General features: G+C 43.8%; 1 protein-coding gene across 1 annotated transcript in view; it reads right to left on the bottom strand.

Annotated features, from left to right (window-relative positions):
- LOC124555947 (GTPase-activating Rap/Ran-GAP domain-like protein 3) overlaps positions 1 to 23,680 on the bottom strand; it is a 694,419-nt gene that overhangs the window by 55,893 nt on the left and 614,846 nt on the right. Inside the window, exons 15-17 of the mRNA XM_047129996.1 lie at positions 23,528 to 23,626; positions 13,839 to 14,011; positions 3,637 to 3,750 (exon numbers count right to left, since the gene is read on the bottom strand). Coding sequence (XP_046985952.1) covers positions 3,637 to 3,750; positions 13,839 to 14,011; positions 23,528 to 23,626 — 386 coding nt within the window. The remainder of the gene's footprint in view (positions 1 to 3,636; positions 3,751 to 13,838; positions 14,012 to 23,527; positions 23,627 to 23,680) is intronic.

Below are 23,680 nucleotides of genomic sequence, written 5' to 3'. Positions count from 1 at the left end.
ATAAATGAAAATTGGGGATTAAAGTCCATTAACTTACAGTATAAAAATGAAAAATAAGACACTGAAAATATACAGGGTGTTTCTCTAAGAGCATGCAAAATTGTAACAATGCATAGAGAATGCTCCACTGAACAATTTGGGGTAAGGAATCTGGGGTCGGAGAAGCCAGCATAAGAATATATGGAAGTAAACTTGTCTATTGTTTTGTCTAGCATTACTGTTTTACAGCTTATTTAAAGCTAATATGTGTACAAGTTTACATGTACCATGCTCTTTATTTACATGTACATTCATTATTTCCTGCAAGGAAACAAGGACAATGAGTCTGATTACTAGGAAGCCATGACGCAGGTTTTATTTACTTTACTTGTCCATAATGTGGCTCTGTTTTATCGTATGTACATTCTCCCATGACACAATATGCAATGAATGAATAACAGACCCATCTGTTAGTCAGTGCTGTTCAGAGACACACAGTACAATATGATGGAGCAATACTGGTACAGTTTCGCAGAACTCATTGACATGCATCTTTTGTGTGGGGAAGTACATTGGAATGTCCTCACTGTTGAAAGGCTGTACAAGGAATGATTTCCTAACAGGCATCATCCATCATTATAAGTGTTTATTTCTCTTGATCAGAGAATGCAGGACACTGGTTCATTGGGAAGAAGAAACAAGGGACCTGGCAACATGAGGACCACTCCCACATGCTATTATTTCCTTAAGCTGGCTTCTCCAACCTCAGGTTCACTACCTCAAACTGTTCAGTGAAACATCCTTGTCCCGTTAAATTTTTCCATACTCTTATGGAAACACATTAAGAGTTAAGAAAAAGAAAACATTTTTGTGAGAAAAACGAAAGATCAGCTTTTGCATTATACTAATGATATTTTTAAAGTATTTTATGTGATTCCTTTAACAATAAGTGTTTCCAATAAACTAACTTATTTAACAGCTCCTTAAAATTAATTACAGTAAGAGTTGTTTGATAAAATGAGACAGTGCTTCAGCTTTGCATTGTCCCATACATTGTTCTCCAGGATATGGTTTATAAAATGTGTGTTTAATACACTGCTTTTTATGAAAAGTGCAACACCAAGAAGGAATTATCTGAATAATGCCACACTTGGTGGAAGTGGCGACAGGTGTGCAAGCAATACATGATACATTTTGCAGTGAGATGGGGTACACGTAGGCCGAGCAGAGCCCTCTCATGTCGGTCCAACAGCGTCAGTGTTGCGTCTAGTGGAGTCAGTGCAGAGCTGTCACACAAGGTGGAAACAATACAGTTAGTGCCAGTATGCTTTGTTGACATCAAATGGAGCCATATCAGCATGTGAACTTGTTTGAATAAGGCAGAATGCTCGGTCTCTGGGCGACGGGGTTATCATACCATGACACTTTGGCTCACACAGGGCATGCTGCTACTACAGTGATGCGTGTGTGGAAGCAGTGGATACAGGAAGGTCGTATGCAGCAATGAGTGGGAACTGGACCACAGAACATGACCACAACACAGGATGACTGTCATCTTGTCCGCATGACCATTATGGACCATAAAGCACCATCCACAGCTTTGGCTCATCGCTGGAGTACTGCAACAGGTGTGAACTTGTCTGCATCGATGGTTCGTCGCCGTCTACTGCAGGTTGGACTGGTTGCATGCATGTCATTATGTTGGTTTCCATTGTCCAGAAATCACAAGCTCCTCCAACTGCAATAGGCATGTGAGCACTGTCGCTGGGGTGCTGAGTGGCAACATGTAATCTTTTTGGATGAGTCCCACTTCATCGTGTCCTACAGTGATGACTACATACGTGTCTGGTGGTACCGTGGTGAGTGCAACCTGGATGGCTGCATTGTGGAGTGGCATAGCAGACAAACACTAGGTGTGATGGTTTGGGGCACCATTGATAACAACAACCAATCTCACCTCACATATATTGTGGGAACTTTGAGCAACAGCCAGTAACTAACAGAGGTTGTGGAGCTTAAGGTACTCCCCCTGCTTCAGGCATCTCCACAGGCCACATATCAACAGGACAATGCCCAGCCACATATTGCGAGGAATGCACAGGCCTTCTTCAAAGAGTGACAGGTACCATTGTTTCTCTGGACTGCACGTTCACCAGACATGTCGCCCATCGAAAATGTCTGGGATATTGCTCGTTGGCATTTGGTGCATCACAGTCCTCCAGTAACTGGTGTCACAGATTTGTGTACTCGGATACAAACTGCATGAAGAGAAGTCTCTCAGGAACATATTCAGAATCTTATTGATTCAATGCCATGCCATGTAGCAGTTCTAATTGCAAAGCATTGTGGCCATATGACATATTAAATAGTAGAGCTCAAAGGACATGAACTGATTTGAAAAGGTAATCATTTGTTACTTGTCATGTATCTAACCTGTGGTATTTAATAAAACGAATTCACATGTTTCCTTCTTGGTGTTGTAATTTCCACAAATGGTAGTGTAAATTTGGAAAGATTAGAATAGCAATGGATTTCTTTTGAGAGAGATTAGAGTTTAACATCCCATCGATAGTGAGGCCATTAGAGGCTTTCTTTTGATGGTTACCTCTGTTTTGATGACCTCCCATACTACATTACATGTGTTGATGTACTAAGAAAGTATTCATTATTCACTTTGGATTTTGATGCTTTGATTTCTGGCTCATAATACCTTTTCATTTTTGTGAAAATTCTCTTGTAAGCTTTAAAGTGATGTGACCTACCACAGCACAAGAGTGTCAGGATTATTACATCTTGTAGTTGTGTCGGTAAGCAGTTGAGTAGCCTTTACGTTTAATGGAGGGTTCATGCTTGCAACACAATGAAATCAAAATATGCATCTCAGACATTACAGATTTGTATTTTGCAAACAATCTAATAACAAATATAAAAAAAATTGTTACTATCAATCTCTACACAGTACAGAATAAGTATCCATTAACCCCACCTATAGAGTTAGTCACCAGAAACCTGGAAAACGTAAGTGCAACAAAGTTTCTTAGACTATGGATTCAGGAGGATCTGAGATGGGTTCAACATACAGAATATATAACCAATAAAATAGATATCATCTGTTACTGCATAAAAATTCTATCAAGTTGCATGTCAAATGAAACAACAAAAAATATTTACTTTGGCAAAGCAGAATCTGTACTGCTGTATTGTATAATTTTCAGAGAAAACTCAAGTGCTAGAAGAAGTTGTCTCATAGCACAATAGAGACAGTATAAGCCATGGGAAGTGCAGCTCCCAGACTCTCATCCAAGTCTGTATTTCAAAAAACTTCAAGTCCTTCCAATGCCAATGCCAATAATTTTCACCAGGAAACCCTTAAATCTTAATGAGCATTTTATAGTTAAAACCAGGGTATTCAGTCCCATAAAACAAGAAGAAACTGGGATATCACTACCAAACACTCAAGTACACCACTAAAACAAAATTGACCATGCCAAGCAGGGAATTAGCTACAGCATACAACAAACTATCTTATGACATCAAAGTGATCAGAGATACTTCAGCATTTAAACCAGATAATGGTTCAACTACTATTCCTATAATAATAATAATAATAATAATAATAATAATAAATAAAAAAAGGAAATTTATGTACAAGCTTACCCGGATATACTGAAAGCCTTCTACAGTATCTGTGTCACTAGCAGGGCACCAAGCAGTCCAGGCAGCTGAGTGTCTCCACTGCATTATCAACAGTTTCTTCTGGAGGGCTGCCACCTTTAATTGAAATTAGACAAGGGTCAATTAGGTAACAATGACTGATGTATAAATCACCCTTATTTAAGCTCATTGCTTAACACATGTATTGTCATAAGCAATTATCACTCCAAGTTAGGTGTCATTGTTATTGATGTAACTAACATATTGAAAAGTATGTCCATGAAATTGGTAACTGATGGGTCATGATGTGTTTTATATATATTCAAGTATTTGCAGGGACAAAAAGCATAATTTATGATGTTTTTATTTCTGAAAAACAAGATATAATTGTTGTGCACTGAAAATAACTGGAAATCATACCTCACAATTGTCACAGGCTAGTCCTTTTGAGTAGTGACATATATTTTCCATAGCATTTTTTACTTAAATGTAAAACATTATATTTATTTGACTTAATTGCCAAGTTGGCTGAGATATATTGATTTTTAAATGAGGTCATTTGATCATGAACATGTTCTGTAAGACATCTTGAAAATATAGTGAGTACTCCTTAAGGCAATAAACATTTTGGGTGCCATTCTGAAATCATTTTCATTGCAATACAGGAAAAATCACCTTGAGTTTATATGCACTATGTAATTTCAATTACTTGGCATGTCAAACTACGAAACATGGCAATATCATAGTCATTGTCCACAAATCATAGCATTGTCACACAACATTGTCATATACCACATTATTATTTTTCATTACTTGATCCATAGTGAATTGATGTCAATAAGTAATAGAATGAGGAGATAGTGAGTCAAATTTCTGACTGTTGAACTGAAAAGAGATTATCTGAATAAGATGAGACTGAAAAGTTTTGTCATAGCAATGAGCAAATACCTATAGTGAGAATTGTTTTTTATTTGTACTTAGCCATGTTGACCAGGTGGCTGAAACACTGGGTTCATTTTTGGGAAGAATGTGTTCAAATCACTGTCTGGTCATCATAAATCAGTTTCCTTTGATGTCCAAACTCATTTCATGCTATGAAATTTTCTTAAATAAGGCCAAGATCAAAATTCCTTTTGTATCCTTATCTAGAAAAATCTGTGGTCTATCTAATGGCACCAGTGCTAGGATGTTAGATATTACAAATCTTTGTTTCTAACTATTTCTGTTTGTCGCATAATTAATGTTAGGTACCTCTACAGCTAGCAAAGTGATCTGTATTTGTTGAATATTGCTGATACTCAGTGATTGAGTCTGTGTATTTAGTTAGGAAGGTGTGTGTTCTGCAAATTACATTCTAATGTAGACTATTCAGTGGAAATAAACTCTGATGGCACATTTAAAACCAATGCAAATACCTGAGGTCTGCTCAAATGCATAATGTCTACTTAGCAAGGATGAGATGCTACCCCAAACCCACAGAGGCTGGCTATTGGTTAGGAGCTACTGGTGTGAAAGAAATTCTTGTAAATAGTTACATGTAAATAACTAATGCCAGTGAAGCTCTCCATCAGATCTTCACTTATACTCCACAAGCCACCTTATGATGTATGCGGTGAAAGGTACATGTGACACTACTATCATTTCCTGACTTACACACATCCTGTTCCATTCATGAATAGTAGGCCTACATGAGAAGAATGACTGTTCATAAGTCTCTGTATGAACTCTAGTTTCTCAGATTTCCTTGTCATGATCATCTCATGAGAAATGTATCTGGTATGAAATAATGTGTCTCCCGATATTTCTTGGCTCACAGTATTTTAAACAGTAAACCTCTCCACGATGCACACTGCCTCTCTTGTAGTGTCTACCACTGGAGTTTTCTGAACATCTCTGTAACAAACTCACAGTTATTAGATGAGCTTGTGATGAAATATGCCACAATTCATTGGATGTTTCCTATTCCCTCTATTAATACTATAGCCTACAGGACCCAAACTGATGAGCTGTAATCAAGAATCTGTCCTATTAGTATTCTGCACACCATTTCTTTTGTGGATGAACTGCATTTCCAGTGAATCTCAGTGTGGTAACTGCTTTTCCTGCAATTACTTTAATGCGGTCATTTCAGCTCCACTATGTTGCTCCTAGGTATTTTTTGATTTGTAAGCAGTAGTGTAATTGAACAGTAATGAATCTCTTACTCAGTTTGCGTACAGTTCAGGGCTAGCACCAATCATCATCCTCTGTAACTCTTCCTACATTTTGCTATAATCTTCTGGTGTTACAGCCTTGATATAGACCACAGCATCATTTGCAGACAGATTTATGGAGATTGCAACATTATCCACTAGCTCATTTATATATACTGTAAACAGTAACAACCCTACAACAATTATTGAATGTTCTCCCAAAATCGTCCTTACATTTGCCCATTTCATCACGTTAAGAACAAAGTGTTGGTTTCTACCTGAATCTAGTCGAAAATTTTGGCTGACTCTAAGTAAGCTTGTAGTTTTTGCGCTAAATGATGGTGCAGAACTGAATCAGGTGCCACCTGGAAGTAAGGAACATGGTCTCAATAAGGCAGTCTTTGTCTATAGTGTTCTGTATATCATGAATGAGCAGAGTTAGCTAAGTTTTACATGATCTCTGTTTACAGAATCCATGATGATTTTTATAGAAGAGACACTATGTGATCAAAAGTATCCAGACACATCCAAAAACATACGTTTTTTTCAAATTAGGTGAATTGTGCTGCCACCTACTGCCAGGTACCCCATATCACAGACCTCAGTAGTCATTAGACATACAGCACAAAAGCATACAGGCTGACCTCATCTGTTGAGTGACAAAGACCGCCGACAGTTGATGAGGGTCATAATGTGTAAGAGGCAGACATCTATCCAGACCATCACACAGGAATTACAAACTGCATCTGGATTCACTACAAGTACTATGGCAATTAGGCAGTAGGTGAGGAAACTTGGATTTCATGGTTGAGCGGCTGCTCATAAGCCGCACATCACGATGGTAAATGCCAAATGACACTTCGTTTGGTGTAAGGAGAGTAAACATTGGATGACTGAACAGTGTATAAACATTGTGTGGAGTGACGAATCACGGTACACAATGTGGCGATCTGATGGCAGGGTGTGGGTATGACGAATGCCCGGTGAATGTCATCTGCCAGCATGTGTAGTGCCAACAGTAAAATTTGGAGGTGGTGGTGTTATGGTGTGGTCGTGTTTTTCATGGAAGGGGCTTGCACCCCTTGTTGTTTTGCGTGGCACTATCACAGCACAGGCCTACATTGATGTTTTAAGCACCTTCTTACCTTCCCATTGTTGAAGAGTAATTTGGGGATGGCGATTGAATCTTTGAACATGATCAAGCATCTGTTCATAATGCATGGCCTGTGGCGGAGATGTTACATGATAATAACATCCCTGTAATGGAGTGGCGTCCACAGAGTCCTGAGCTGAATCCTATAGAACACCTTCGGGATGTTTTGGAACCGACTGCGTGCCACGTCTCACTGACTGACATCGATACCTCTCCTCAGTGCAGCACTCCGTGAATAATCGGCTGCCATTCCCCAAGAAACCTTCCAGCCCCTGACTGGACGTAAGCCTGCGAGAGTGGAAGCTGTCATCAAGGTTAAGGGTGGTCCAACACCGTACTGAATTCCAGCATTACGATGGAGTGTGCCATGAACTTGAAAGTCATTTTCAGTCAGGTGTCCAGATACTTTTGATCATATAGTGTATGTGATACTACCGATAAGGAAGACCGCTGTGTTTGGCCTATGGCTTTGGTGTACATACTTCTTTGTTACAGGAAACTGAGCGTCGGTTGACACCACAGTGACGCAACGAACTACTACAAAATGGTTGTCTCAAGGATGGCTCCGAATCAGACACCCTATAGCGTGCATTCTACAGACCCCAAAGCACCACCATTTGCTGCTTCAGTAGTGTCAAGCGAGAGGTCCCTGGATGTCAGGGCCGAGGTGTGTTGTGTTTTCTGACGAAAGCTGGTTGTGACTTGATGCCAGTGGTGGCCGTGTGTTGGTCAGGAGGCCAGTTGAGAGACTGCAACCAACGATTCTGTATGCTAGGCACACTGGGCCTACACCTTGAGTTATGGCCTGGGGTGCGATTACGCATGGCAGCAGGAGCACTCCCGTGGTTATCCCGTGCACCCTGACTGGAAATTTATATGTCAGTCTGGCCATTCGACCTGTTGTACTGCCATTCTTGAACAGCATTTAAGGGGGTGTGTCCAATAGGATAACGCTCGCCCACATACTTCTGTTGTAACCCAACATGCGCTACAGAGCTGCTTGGCCAGCTCGATCACCACATCTGTCTCCGATCGAACACCTATGTTACATCATCGGACGACAGCTCCAGCGCCATACAGAAATAGCACTAACCGTCCCTGTACTGATTGACCAATTGCAACAGGCATGACACTCCATCCCACAAACTGACATCCGGCACCTGTACAATACAATGCATGCACGTTTGCATGCTCGCATTCAACATACTGGTGCTTACACCAATTATTAATGTACCAGCATTTCACATTTTAAATGCCTTATCTCGCGCTTGCTTTAACCTGTGACCTTACAATGTTAATCTCTTAAATACACTCCTGGAAATGGAAAAAAGAACACATTGACACCAGTGTGTCGGACCCACCATACTTGCTCCAGACACTGCGAGAGGGCTGTACAAGCAATGATCACACGCACGGCACAGCGGACACACCAGGAACCGCGGTGTTGGCCGTCGAATGGCGCTAGCTGCGCAGCATTTGTGCACCGCCGCCGTCAGTGTCAGCCAGTTTGCCGTGGCATATGGAGCTCCATCGCAGTCTTTAACACTGGTAGCATGCCGCGACAGCGTGGACGTGAACCGTATGTGCAGTTGACGGACTTTGAGCGAGGGCGTATAGTGGGCATGCGGGAGGCCGGGTGGACGTACCGCCGAATTGCTCAACACGTGGGGCGTGAGGTCTCCACAGTACATCGATGTTGTCGCCAGTGGTCGGCGGAAGGTGCACGTGCCCGTCGACCTGGGACCGGACCGCAGCGACGCACGGATGCACGCCAAGACCGTAGGATCCTACGCAGTGCCGTAGGGGACCGCACCGCCACTTCCCAGCAAATTAGGGACACTGTTGCTCCTGGGGTATCGGCGAGGACCATTCGCAACCGTCTCCATGAAGCTGGGCTACGGTCCCGCACACCGTTAGGCCGTCTTCCGCTCACGCCCCAACATCGTGCAGCCCGCCTCCAGTGGTGTCGCGACAGGCGTGAATGGAGGGACGAATGGAGACGTGTCGTCTTCAGCGATGAGAGTCGCTTCTGCCTTGGTGCCAATGATGGTCGTATGCGTGTTTGGCGTCGTGCAGGTGAGCGCCACAATCAGGACTGCATACGACCGAGGCACACAGGGCCAACACCCAGCATCATGGTGTGGGGAGCGATCTCCTACGCTGGCCGTACACCACTGGTGATCGTCGAGGGGACACTGAATAGTGCACGGTACATCCAAACCGTCATCGAACCCATCGTTCTACCATTTCTAGACCGGCAAGGGAACTTGCTGTTCCAACAGGACAATGCACGTCCGCATGTATCCCGTGCCACCCAACGTGCTCTAGAAGGTGTAAGTCAACTACCCTGGCCAGCAAGATCTCCGGATCTGTCCCCCATTGAGCATGTTTGGGACTGGATGAAGCGTCGTCTCACGCGGTCTGCACGTCCAGCACGAACGCTGGTCCAACTGAGGCGCCAGGTGGAAATGGCATGGCAAGCCGTTCCACAGGACTACATCCAGCATCTCTACGATCGTCTCCATGGGAGAATAGCAGCCTGCATTGCTGTGAAAGGTGGATATACACTGTACTAGTGCCGACATTGTGCATGCTCTGTTGCCTGTGTCTATGTGCCTGTGGTTCTGTCAGTGTGATCATGTGATGTATCTGACCCCAGGAATGTGTCAATAAAGTTTCCCCTTCCTGGGACAATGAATTCACGGTGTTCTTATTTCAATTTCCAGGAGTGTATATTACCTAGACAAATAAGTTCACGAAATTTCTTGACGCCACAATAGTTATTTTTTGGTGTTGCAATTTTTTCCTTCAGAATATGTAAAATGTGTTTTAATACTAGAGAATTATGATGATTATATTCAGATGTTCGAAAACAGTCACCATTTCACGACAATTATTTGTATTTAGTGATTTAAATATACTGGCCTAAAAAATATTATTATTCTCAATTCAGATATGCTAATTTCTCTCTGAAAAAAATGGCAATGCGGGTGCGGAATTCCTGAGAGCACGGGCCCCATAGTGTCTGCTGCAAGTGCTATGTCGATTAATCGCATGTGACCTTTGCCACCGTAGAGCCGCATCGTCGCGGCCGTGGTATTGTCAAAGAGCGGTGAATGAATGAGAAGTTATGGGAGATTTTCAGAGCATATTCTCTGCTCTGGTTGGGGTTTTGCGTTTCACTAGGCGCTGCCTTTCGTAGCTGTGAGCGGAGCTTCTGGTCTGGTGTATTAGAGTCCGCTGTCAGCGCGTGTGAGATATTAGACAGCACGGGAGTGCCGAGCTGCCAACGCAGTGCGAAGACTCAGCTCCATTCCAGGCGGTTGGCGGTCAGCGTGGCTTTACTCGTATTACCTCACACAACTGTGATCACTGTTTAATATGTGGAGTCGTACCATTCGTCACGAACAGCAGTGAAAACAGTCAAAAGGGAGATATTCATACCAAAACCCACCACCAGTATCGCCTGTCTGTTGGACAGTCGTACCAAACACGGCATCCGTATCCGACTGGTGAACTGTGATTTTAGAGACAATGTGAAGAAACTGCGATTTTAACTGACGCTTTTGACACTGCATCAGGCTATGTGAGACTGCAGGCTATGCTGCTTCCGCTACTCATCGAGTGAAGAAAAGAGGGTCGTTTGATATTCAGCGTCTAGGCGACATCATCGTCTGAAGCTGTGAGATGGAGGAGACAGTCGACGCCGATCCGGGAGGAGTGGGGTTCAAAACTCTGCCGGATCCTCTTCATTTCAGTTTTCCGTGGTTTCTCTAAATTACTCTCTCTCATTTCTGGCTTCGCTTGCTCTATTCCTTTCTGCATTAAATGTCCAAAATGAATAATACCGTTTAAAGCAGCTCACGCCAGAAAGTTTATGTGAGGCGGCCAATACAGTTTAGTTAATGCACATGTTTCTACTGAATCTTTTTGCTATATCTGTATAAAAGTAGGTTGCATCCAACTGGTAACGCCAACAGCCGAGTTCTCTCTAAGGAGCCATATCTTGGCACTCGTAAAGTTATTCGGGGCACAGTCTGTGACGGTATCTCAAACAGCAGTATTGTAGGCCTACATAGAGTGAGTGACAATTTTTTTTACTCAGATGAAAGATAAAGAAAAATCACTGAGAAGTCTTCCTTTGCGCATTTAATTAACAAGTCAAAAATATGTCACGTCAGGTCGCTGCAGACTTCATGAAAAAAAAAACCCTCAGTTTTAGTGAACGCTACCACGTTGATAGAGACATCTTCGACTGAAGGATGCAAGTGAGTGAATGTTGTCAGAAATACATATGACGGTAGTATCACGTACACAAGCACTTCACAAGATGTAATGCATGGACGTTCGCTTATCGACTCCACCCTTGCGGCAGGAAACATTCAGTGATGTCGCGTACCCACTCTGACACTTCTATTATGAGGTAAGCCCACACATGTAGGAGCTGTATACCGATTAACCTTGGAAGAAGACACGTTGCGCGAGGCACTGCAAACAAACCAAAAGTCGGCATTGGGCAAAAATTGACGGAGGCTGCTTCTTTTCTAGACTGATTGCCGGTCAGAGATGTGGCAAGTGGAGTTTTCATTGTCTTCGGCTATTCGGTAACTGACCACAAACATTCTACAGCAGCCAGCACCATTCGACTGTGGACTAGATTTGAAGGAGTATGACACGCAGTACGACTTTATCACAGTATACATATAGATTTTTTTTTTGTAAACAACTATTTCTCCGCACAAACCTCCCTACAACACCTATACTAGCTTTCCAAACTGTTTCTGACTACTCTGTATACAAGATTATTCGTAAGTGCCCCTGGGGTTTCAGAAGACTGCTGCACAAAAACTACAAGACACACAGAAAATAGACACACATCAGTGGATAGAGTATCTCTCCACGTTTCTGACTTACAGTACAATATGGGCAGTGTTAGTGATGCTGCAAAAGGCAAATATGGGCGGAAGAGCACGCGAATGCAACACATTCAAGTCGTTACTGCTGCTACGACAGCAACCAGCTTTTGAAATCTGTGCATTTGGTTGCGTATGTGCAGGTGCAAATTAATTCCATACTACAGAGTCCACCGGAGAAAGTATACCCTCTTTGTCAGTTTCTATCGAGATATCGATATTGTCGTTCGAATTTAGTTATGAGTGTGTTGTAGTGTGGTCTTTGGCTCAACAGATATTAGTACTTTCATCTCGGTATTGAGAAATGAAGATGGGTGGAGCACGCTTGACATTCGAGCAACGAAAATGTATTGTGAAGAGGTTTTTCAAGTTTGATAATGCCGCTGAAGTGCAACGTCAGTGGAGGCGGGAGTTTGAAACAGAACCAACCGCCAATCCGCCTGACAATTAAACGCATCATTGACAAGTTTGAATTGCATGGAACGATTTGTGATATTTACAAAGGAAGATCAGGAAGACAGCGTACAGCTAGAAGTCCTGCTTCGTCGGCTCTCGTGTTGGAAACGTTTGTTAATTCTCCACAGAAGTCTGCTACGCAATGTGCACGTGAAGTGTGGGTTAGCAGTACAAGTGTAAGAAGAATTCTGAAAGCTGCAAAGTGGAAAGTTTACATTCCAAGATTACTGCATGCGATTTGTTATGGCGATCCTGATCGCCGAATGCAATTTTGTGAATGGTATCAGCAAATGGTAACTGACGACGAACAATTTGTGACGAAGGTAGTGTGGAGTGACTAGACACAATTTAAACTTAATGGAACCGTGAATTGGCATAACTGTGTGTACTGGGCAGCGGAAAATCCGCATGTTTATGTGCATAAAGCGGTAAATCTACCAGGGGTTCATGTATGGTGTGCACTATCATCTAGGGGCTTAGTAGGACCCTTTTTCCTTGATGATACTGCCACTGGAGAAATGTACCTGGAAATATTAGACACATCAATTTTGCCAGGTATAAGTGCGGTTTATGGAGCTGATGAACAGGTGTTCTACCAACAGGACGGGGGGCCACCACACTACCATCTAGCTGTATGATCTTTCCTGGATGACAATTTTCTGGGGCACTGGACTGGACGAAGGGGGGTCATTGACTTCCATCCACGGTCGCCAGATCTAACACCTATGCACTTTTACTTGTGGGGAACTGTGAAAGATAACGTCTGTCGACATAAGCCACGCACGCTGGAGGAACTTCGCCAGGTGATTATAGCGACATGTGCAGCGATCTCCACTGTAAAAGTGACTGACGTAGTTGCGGCGACCACTCGTCGTTCTGTTTACGTGTACAGCCGTCAACGGTAAGCATTTTGGTTCAATGGTTCAAATGGCTCTGAGCACTATGGGACTTAACAGCTGTGGTCATCAGTCCCCTAGAACTTAGAACTACTTAAACCTAACTAACCTAAGGATATCACACACATCCATGCCCGAGGCAGGATTCGAACCTGCGACCGTAGCAGTCGCGCGGTTGAGCATTTTGAACATTTAAACTAACCACGTGCTAAACTGAAGGTTGTACAACATGTGTGATCAATTATTAAATGTAAAATGAACACATCAGTAATACTTTTCGTACCTTAAAGTGTGTATACATTTTTCTGGCGGACTCTGCGCAATACGGAACGAATGATATGTCTACATGTTCTTCCGTGACACGAAGGAACATCTACGATGGAAATCAGGGTCACATTGACGGTCGCGTACTTACATAGTTCTTCGTGAGTTATTATGTAGCAAGCATCTACCGGGAATGTTTCGGGCGTATGTAAGAGGTGCTGTTACTGCTCTACTATGATTAAGATGGTGTAAGAAAATCCACAGGAGGGGATGAGTAATATTTTTCTTGTAAGAACACTTCTGGAGTGGGAGAAAGAGATGTTTTGCGTACCACACGGAGATGTGATCCTCCTGGTCTGCTTGTGGCGTACAGAGTGCAGCCCCTGGTGCGTTCCAGGCGGAAGTCCTTGAGATCATTGCGGTTCCGGGCCGGCAGAGGAGGGCCACCTTCAACTTCGCTGTCGAAGTCTGACAGTCGAAACACGTGGATCTTGCATTCACGACCTGCAAATGAAAAGAATTATGGTGATATTTATTGTAGATGGCTCTGTTACTGAAAAAGTACTGTTTATTTTTCTCGTGCTGTAAAGAGGATAATGGATGTGATACGGTTTGGTCCTAAGTCATTCGAGTATGAGGAAAGCAGTACTGTATTGTTTGGTAAAAATCTTTTTTAGCAAAATATGCTGCTTTTTACAAGTTCTGACATATTCAAGAAAAGGTTTTCAGTGGTCCAGGAACATATTTGCTTTATTATAATTCCAGTCTCGGATCAAAATGTTTATTTGTAATCAAGTAATTAATTTTGGTCGCTAATGACCATCTTCAGACCGGAGTAGAAACGTGTTTCATTATACATGAAATTTCTGTTACAAACTTCTAGGACTTGCAGAAGGAAGTGAGTACATAATATTTTGAATAGGTACCCATGTCTGGAAACGTACCGTTTCCGTTCTACGACGGTTTGAAATCGAATGTTTAATTCATTCTCTTCTGCTCGCGGAATTAAATTAGGCGTGACATAGTACAGTTATTACGTAACGATTCGAAAGAAAACATAACGAAACATCCATTTATCACTTAAGCTCATTCGTATTATTAACACTTAAGCATTACGTTGTGTACGTGCAGTATGCTACGTCCTTTTTTGGTTTGGAATAATGTAAATACGTAACGTTTAAGTGTTCATACAAACAAATGTACTTAAGTAATAAATGGATATTTAGCTATGTTCCCTTTCAAAAATGGTTCAAATGGCTCTGAGCACTATGGGACTCAACTTCTGAGGTCATCAGTCCCCTAGAACTTATAACTGCTTAAACCTAAGTAACCTAAGGACATCACACACATCCATGCCCGAGGCAGGATTCGAACCTGCGACCGTAGCGGCCGCGCGGTTCCAGACTGTAGCACCTAGAACCGCTCGGCCACTCCGGCCTGTCTATGTTCCCTTTTGAATAATTACTTAATAATTGCTCTGCGTCACGCCTAATCCAATTCCTCAAGCAGAAGTGGACGAGTTAAACATCTGAAATGAAACCGTCATAGAACGGAAACGGTGTGTTACCGGACACGGGCTGTTATTCAAAATATTATGTACTCACTCCCCTCCACATGTCCTGGAAGTTTGTAATGGGAATTTCGGAACACTCTGTATATATCACGCCATTACATCTGATAAACTCATTAGCCATTTCGGCTTCGTCAAACAAATAAAACTGTGGTATGTAAAGTCCACCATTGAAGCGAACATACTGCATATGAAGCAGCTATCATGTCCTGTGATCACAATACAAGGCCGGAAAAAATGCAACATCCTCAAGAACTGTGTTCAGTGGCATGTCTGTGCACCCTCCGTTTTGACTGTGCAGGCAGTAACTGTGTCGAGTTTAGAGGTGAAAAGTGTTTACAGCATTCATTCTACGGTACAACAATGCCCCACCGGCTAGTGCGTACTCCCGTTGAGCAGCTTCAGTCAGTCATTTAAATCGGGTCACACTGGGGGCCTGCGGGAAACTGGATGGATACATCGAAGGATCGCTCCAGAAGCTGGGCTCACTGCTTCAGTGGTGTTATAATTAGCCTTTCCTCGAGACATTTGAGTCTCATATGTATCTACGATAGTGATGGAAGCTGAAGAAATGAACTAAAATTTTTGCCATACTAAGGACTTGAACCAAGGCCGCTTTGCTTTTTTTATTCTAATTTATATATATATATATATATATATATATATATATATATATATATATATATATATTTGTTGAGATCACATAGTACGCGAAAAATAACTATGTGTAATTACCATCAATAACAAACAAAATATAAAGGGAATGATAGAAATTAATGAAAACGCCCTCCTGGCAGAACAGACAAAATGGTATCCGTGTCCCGCCAACTTGTGGGTAGACGCGCTCTGAATCCAAAGGCAGTCAAGCATGTTCCAAACACGTCTTCACGAAGATTATCGCATTTGCCGGTACATGGGACTGAGTCCTGGTATTACACACTCTCACTGAAATAACCTTCTCATATTGGGGCACCACAGCTGAAGGGGGGGATCGAAGAAGCCACTACCCAAAAAGTTGGCATAGCACTGACGGTATCGCGGATGGTGCATGAGAAACGTAAGGCTATCTTGCAGGAACGTCCAAAAATCAAGAACACTCTCATCACCTTCATGGAACAAATAAGAGATCGAGAGGCCTTTTATCTAGATCACAGCATTGGTCTTCGTACTTGGGAAATATGTCTCATCTTGGAACAGAAGAGATTTCGGTGTAATGGCATGGGGAGCCGTATGTAGAAGAAAGCCAAGCAACTTCTGAATCAGCTGCCACACCTCTGCAGAAGATCCACACATCAGTCGATGTTCGTCCGTATCAAGCGTGTGACAACGAGGACACAGCAGCGGATCTGTCATTTTTATGGCATGTAGACGAAATTGTGTCATGTATTTTCCACTAACGACCAGATACCAGGTCACACGACCCTTCGTGTCGAGGAGTATATGGTGCACATAACGCCAAACCACGTGCCATGCGATCGTAGGATATCGGCTTTTCACAACATTCCGAGTATGATTTCTCATCATTAGGCGGTAAACATTACGTGCCGAAGGGTTTCTGGTACTAGGCAAGTTGCATGGACATAACTGTGTTCGATGGGAAAGGTCCTGACATGTGAGAGAGAGGAAAAAATATGGGCTACTGCAACGGGTGCCACTCGAGAGGGAGGGGGCCGTTCATCAATCAGGCTTCCCGATAATCCGGTTCAGCGGCGGGTCCACGATTAAACCATCGTACTTACATAAGGGGCAGCTGCTCTCGCTTGGACGTTGACAAGGCCGAGGCCGCCATCTCGAGGAGGAAGTGTCAGCGTGTCGTAGCGGACTTTGAGGATAAGACCCGCGCTTACAAAGGAGCCGAAAGCCACCTGAAGTCTGTGTGCCATTGCCTTTGGCATCTGTGCTAAATGGGGCATTCGCGAGACTAGATGAGTGTTAACAAAATCCACCCTTTGTAAGATGTCCAGTGCTCTCAGGAGGTTGCCACGAACGTTCGTGCGGGTAGCTTGAAGCAGGCGTTTGTAGTTAAATGAGATCGTGCGCTGTATATTACGCGTGAAGGTGATCCCCAAACATTTGAGTTTGTCCACTAATGGCATGGAGCCACACTCTCTGCTGGAAGGCCTCTACCGACGGACATAGCTCTAGATTTCGTCAGGTTCACACGGCTGCCCGCAGCAGTCCCGTACTGGTTGATCCATACCAGTGTCTCTCGCACTTCATCCTCCGATAGAACCAAGACCACCACGTCATCTGCATAGGCGCGGCATATGAGAGCATTCCCCCTTATTGTTACCCCTGTGAGTCGGCTCCTCAAACCGTGTAACAGTGGCCCAAGGGCTATGGCGAAAAGCAGCATCGACAGCGGATATCCTTGACGGACCGACCGCATGACATTAATAGCGCCTGCCACACGGCCATTGACCAGTACTCGCGACGTGGCACCGCGGAGGAGCCGCAAGACGATGTGTCTAAACCTGTGTGGAAAGGCCATCCGTCGGAGTACGTTTTCTAGAAAGTCATGACTCACTCTATCAAAGGCGTGGTCGAAGTCCACTGTCACTAAGGCACCGCGACTGCGGCAGGTCGTGGCCAGGACTATGACGTCATGGTAATCGCTGAGTGCCGTCTGGATGTTACTGCCACTTCCAAAGCACGTTTGATCCAGAGAGATGACTTGAGGCGAGCGGCAAGAATCCGGGTAAAAATCTTGAAGTCACAATTTAACCTGGTCAACGGCCGATAATGTCCAACTTCCAGACCTCCCGATGGCTTGTGGACCGGGATAAGCAAGCCTTCTACGAATTTGGGTCGGAGGAGAAGGTTAGGGTTCATCAGTTTTTCATACATCACAGTCCAGCGTGAGCCCATGATGTCATGGAATGTGCGTTAAAACTCTAGTGGGAACCCGTCTGGATCTGGGGCTTTGTTCGCCGCACCCTTATGAGGAGTATCGGTGACGCCATCAGCGGTAATTGTCACAGTGAGAATCTCCGCAGCAGCCTCGTCCAGGGTACCTGTCAAGGACATCAGTCGTTACCACCATGTTCTGGTCCTCTGCTGCATAGAACAGGTTGTAGTGATCCACAAAGACTTTTTCGATGTTATTCTGGGACGTAAATCGACGACCATCTGGCATGTCGAGGGCGTTGATCAGCTTTCTCCGACACTGCTGCTTCTCTCGGATAATACGATGAATGGACGGGGGCTCTCCTAGCACACAATCGTGACATCTTGCGCGTACTATTGTGCGGTGACGCATAACAGAAATTATCTTCGCCTTAATTGGTTGAATTTCAACCTGTCGTTGAACAGAAGGGACACGGTTTGAGAGTTCCCGGAGAATTGTGAAACAGTATTCCATGGTATGTCGTTGCCACGGCATGTTGTCGCGACCGTATTTCATCATCGAACGACGTAAAGCAGGCTTGGTGCAGTCGATCCACCACTGGAGTGTTGAAGGATACACTGGATGGCGTCTCACACAGTTGTTCCACGTCGTTTCTACGACCTGCCTGCATTCCGGATCCGTGAGATGGGCGACATTCAGCTTCCACAGGCCTCGACCGCACCACACCTTAACTCTGGAGTGAAACAGTGCAAATGTAGACGATATGGTCGGAAAAGGCGGTAGGCCATAGCTCACCGTCAAGCGTGGCAGTTACGATTCCTTGGGAAACGTAGACACGGTCAGGACGACTTGCTGAATGGCTTGTGGCGTACGTATACCCACGCCGATCACCATGCACGCGGTCCCAAGTATCGGTGAGGTTCAGTTCATGCACGAGCAGCCACGACCTCTGAAGGCACCTCGAAAGGGAGTTCAAATAAACGTATCGTCTGCAGTCCAATCCCACACGTTCCACAGTTCACGTCACCGATGTGTCCATCAGAGTGACGGAACTTAAGACCACTTCGAGTTGCACTTAGAATTTTTTCACATATGTCTTCGTTAACCAATTTCACATATACCACACTGCTCACTATAGACAGATGGATACCAACAAGATCGTCGCAATCAATCTTGACTTCATCTCTGATAAACTGTTCGATTTCCAGTGCTTTTGGTCGGGCATACTCAGGTGCAAAGCTAATCTTTAGTGTCGATTTTCTGTGGGCATAAGACATTCTCTGTCGAAGGAAATATAGCGCGCTAAGACGGCAGAATCACGTAAACAACTCCGCGAGCGAGCTGCGCGGCGAGGACGTAAACAAGACGTCCGTGCCGCTAGCGTGCCGTAAGGCGAATAACTGCTTAGTAGGCAGGAATGCTAGCCATTACACCACCACACCACTTCGGTTAACGCAGCAATGTTAGCCACAGTGCTGCAGTGGTGTAATGGTTAACATTCCTACTTAGTAAGCAAGGAGATCTGGGTTCAAATCCGCCGGCACGGTAGTTCAGCGTGTTTGGCCAGAGGCCTGTTCGCCCTCTGTAATAAAAAAACTGAGTAAAAAAAAAAACCGCCAGCACGGTAGCTCAGCGTGTTCAGTCATTGACTCTGTAATAAAAAAAAATGAGTGGAAAGATCAACAAAGAACTTCAATGGAATGGATATCATGTGACGTCCGCTTCATCCAAAATACATCGAACCCCCCCCCCCCCCCCCCCACCCAAAAAAAAACCTAGCTGTGGCACAAATTTTAATATATTTGTTCAGCTCCCATAATTTCGATGTGTGTTGCTGTTTTTCAACGGTGGTCTGAGGAACATTCCTACACCTGTTGGTCAGGTTCTGCACGTCTGCGTAGTACAGACGTACGTCAAGATCAACGCGATGTGCGAACAACGGTGGCTGACCGAACATAATCCAGGGTTGAAATCCAGTCACATGTTGCACTGCTGTGTCATCAGGCACCATTGGGAGCCGTCTGTTTGCAGCAGGAATAAGATCACATGTGCCTCTGCCCATGCTACCACTGACAACACGACACAGAAAGAGCGTGGAAACTTGGGTGTCGTGAAAGGATTGACTGGAGGGTGGAATGGCTCTATGTTGTCTTCAGTGATGAGTGTACCTTTTGCCTGTATACGAGTTACAGACGTACACGTGGGTATGGCGTAGAACTGGTGAGCTGCCTATTCCAGAATGCATTCGCCCACGGTACACAGGTCCAGGTTTTATGATGTGGTGGCCATCAGTGCCAACTCGCTGTCAGATTTAGTATTTCTGAAGGCTAAAGTAGTCAGCGCCCGCTGCATTGCACACGCTTTTTCCCTGTGCTACTGCCATTTCTTCCACAGGTTGGAGATGTGATTATTCAGCAGGAAAATACGCGTCAACATACTGCTGCTGCGAAGCAATATGCTCTTCGTGATGTACAACAAGTGCCTTGGCCAGCTAGATCACCAGATCTCCCGCCAACTGAACACGTATGGGACATACTGAAGTGGGAACTTGCTCGTTCTCCTGGGGCTGCACGAACCATTGCCGAATCAAAATGTGCAAGGTGCCTGGGATAATCTACACTACTGGCCATTAAAATTGCTACACCAAGAAGAAATGCAGATGATAAACGGGTATTCATTGGACAAATACATTATACTAGAACAGACATGTGATTACATTTTCACGCAATTTGGGTGCATAGACCCTGAGAAATCAGTACCCAGGACAACCACCTCTGGCCGTAATAACGGCCTTGATACGCCTGGGCATTGAGTCAAACAGAGCTTGGATGGCGTGTACAAGTACAGCTGCTCATGCAGCTTCAACACGATACCACAGTTCATCAAGAGTAGTGACTGGCGTATTGTGACGAGCTAGTTGCTCGGCCACCATTGACCAGACGTTTCCAATTGGTGAGAGTTCTGGAGAATGTGCTGGCCAGGGCAGCATTCGAACATTTTCTATATCCAGAAAGGCCTGTACAGGAGCTGCAACATGTAGTCGTGCATTATCCTGCTGAAATGTAGGGTTTCGCAGGGATCGAATGAAGGGTAGAGCCACGGGTTGTAACACATCTGAAATGTAACGTCCACTGTTCAAAGTGCCGTCAATGCGAACAAGAAGTGACCGAGACGCGTAACCAATGGCACCCCATACCATCACCCCGGGTGATACGCCAGTATGGCGATGACGAATACACGCTTCCATTGTGCGTTCACTGTGATGTCGCCGAACACGGATGTGACCATCACGATGCTGTAAACAGAACCTGGATTCATCCGAAAAAATGACGTTTTGCGATTCATGCACCCAGGTTCGTCGTTGAGTACACCATCGCTGGCGCTCCTGTCTGTGATGCAGAGTCAAGGGTAACCGCAGGCATGGTCTCCGAGCTGATAGTCCATGCTGCTGCAAACGTCGTCGAACTGTTCGTGCAGATGGTTGTTGTCTTGCAAACGTCCCCATGTGTTGACTCAGGGATCGAGACGTGGCTGCACGATCCGTTACAGCCATGCGCATAAGATGCCTGTCATCTCGACTGCTAGTGATACGAGGCCGTTGGGATCCAGCAAGGCGTTCCGTATTACCTTCCTGAACCCACTGATTCCATATTCTGCTAACAGTCATTGGATCTCGACCAACGCGAGCAGCAATGTCGCGATACGATAAACCGCAATCGCGATAGGCTACAATCCGACCTTTATCAAAGTCGGAAACGTGATGGTACGCATTTCTCCTCCTTACACGAGGCATCACAACAACGTTTCACCAGGCGACACCGCTCAACTGCTGTTTGTGTATGAGAAATCGGTTGGAAACTTTCCTCATGTCAGTACGTTATAGGTGTCGCCACCGGCGCCAACCTTGTGTGAATGCTCTGAAAAGCTAATCATTTGCATATCACAGCATCTCCTTCCTGTCGGTTAAATTTCGCGTCTGTAGCACGTCATTTGCGTGGTGTAACAATTTTAATGGCCAGTAGCGTATCATCGGATGCCATTCAGCTTCTTTATGATCATTTGCATGAGAGAATACAAGCCTGCGTTGCTGCCAGAGGGGGTGTAATGTGTATTGGTGCGACTCTTTGGACACACTTTACTGTGACGTGTATTTCATTCGGTCTGAATTTGGTATCATATACTCCTGCAATGATGAATTACCTGTCACCTCACATATCAACAAAATGACCTTGTCCTTGAGGGTGTAACTTTTTTTCTGACAGCGTACAAACATAATTTTTCTCTAAGATAACATTCAAACTTAAATTTTATAAAATGTGGTGAACCAAAACTACCAACATAAAAGTGACCATACTAAAAATAGAAAATCAGTTGTATAAATTACATCCTTAGTTTTCCCCCCTCCAGCTCTTCCATATGCCGCATATAAAGAGGAAAAAGCAATATTTTAATTTCAGTCTCTTTTACCACGTGACGACATATTTCGTAGCAATTTATGAGATTCAGAGTGCATAATTAAAATTTTTTAAACATCATGACGAAGCTGTTAGTGGCTTAATTATCATATCTGAAGATGGCAATGAAGTGTCAAAATCGCTAATTTGAATTTTCTAGTAATTTTGGAATCCTGACATTATAAATTATTATAGACAAATTTACAATGTTGCATGTTTCCGTTGGACAGTGTCCAATCCCTAAAAAATTAAAGCTTGTTCTTAAAATAAACACATCTAATTGATACGAAAATATATATAATATTTCATGAATATTTTTTGCAGATTGAATCTCTTCTTTCTTATTGAACATTTTGTTTTGGTAACTGTGAAAAAGTTCTGTCCCTCTCATCTTAGCACTTACAGAGTTAACTCCTAGATACCTCTCATATCCATCTCTTGGTAGTTTACATTGTTCTAATGAGAAAGATGGCGTCTGCCTTTGGTATTAAAACGTTAGCGAGCGCAAGCTTTTGCCTGTAGAGGAAAAGCGACCGTCAGAAACTAAAATTGTAGAGCCACCACAAGTCGCATATAACTTTTTCTTTATTTTTACATGTTTCTCTCGACCAGCGCGAGCATCTTCAGAAATTACGCAGCCGGGAACCGCAATATCGGGCCGTGTATAGAGCCCCCTTCATACACAAATATATGACGGCGGCGCTATACACAGCCCGGTATTTTTAAAGTGAGGGCCTCGGCTACGAAATTCCTGAAGATGCTCGCGTTGGTTTAGTGAAACATGTCAAAATAAAGAAAAAGTTATATGCGACTTGTGGTGGCTCTACAATTCTAGTTTCTAACGGTCGCTATCACGTGACTTATGGCGGCTCTACAGGTTTAATTAAAACGTTACATCAACAAAAAAGAAACGGCACACTGCGTGATGATAATTATTGCCTGTTACTTTAGAATATTGTGGTTTCAGTGACAAACAGATTACAATGATTTTTTACGTAGAACTAAAAGAATGTGAAAAAAGTGAAAAAATGCTTATGACTAACGATTCTCAAAAAAGTAATCTTTCTCGATGGATTTTCAATGGAAAGCCGAGCTGAGAAACATAATTACGTTTAGCATTTTTCATGGTATTCTAAGACAAAACAAACCTTTTTCAGCTCTGAGAAGAAGTATGCCATGTGCCTCGATGACGCTAAGCTGTTTCACGGGAACTGTCTTGTCAAATATCAGTCGATGAGATGTGCTTTCTGCAAAAGAAGAATATATTGGCACGTGTATAATTTTGCAGGCAATAATAATTG

This window comes from Schistocerca americana, chromosome X, assembly GCF_021461395.2.
Source record: "Schistocerca americana isolate TAMUIC-IGC-003095 chromosome X, iqSchAmer2.1, whole genome shotgun sequence".
NCBI lineage: Eukaryota > Metazoa > Arthropoda > Insecta > Orthoptera > Acrididae > Schistocerca > Schistocerca americana.
Note: the sequence above shows the minus strand (reverse complement) of the source record. Positions and strands in the feature narration are given on the sequence as shown.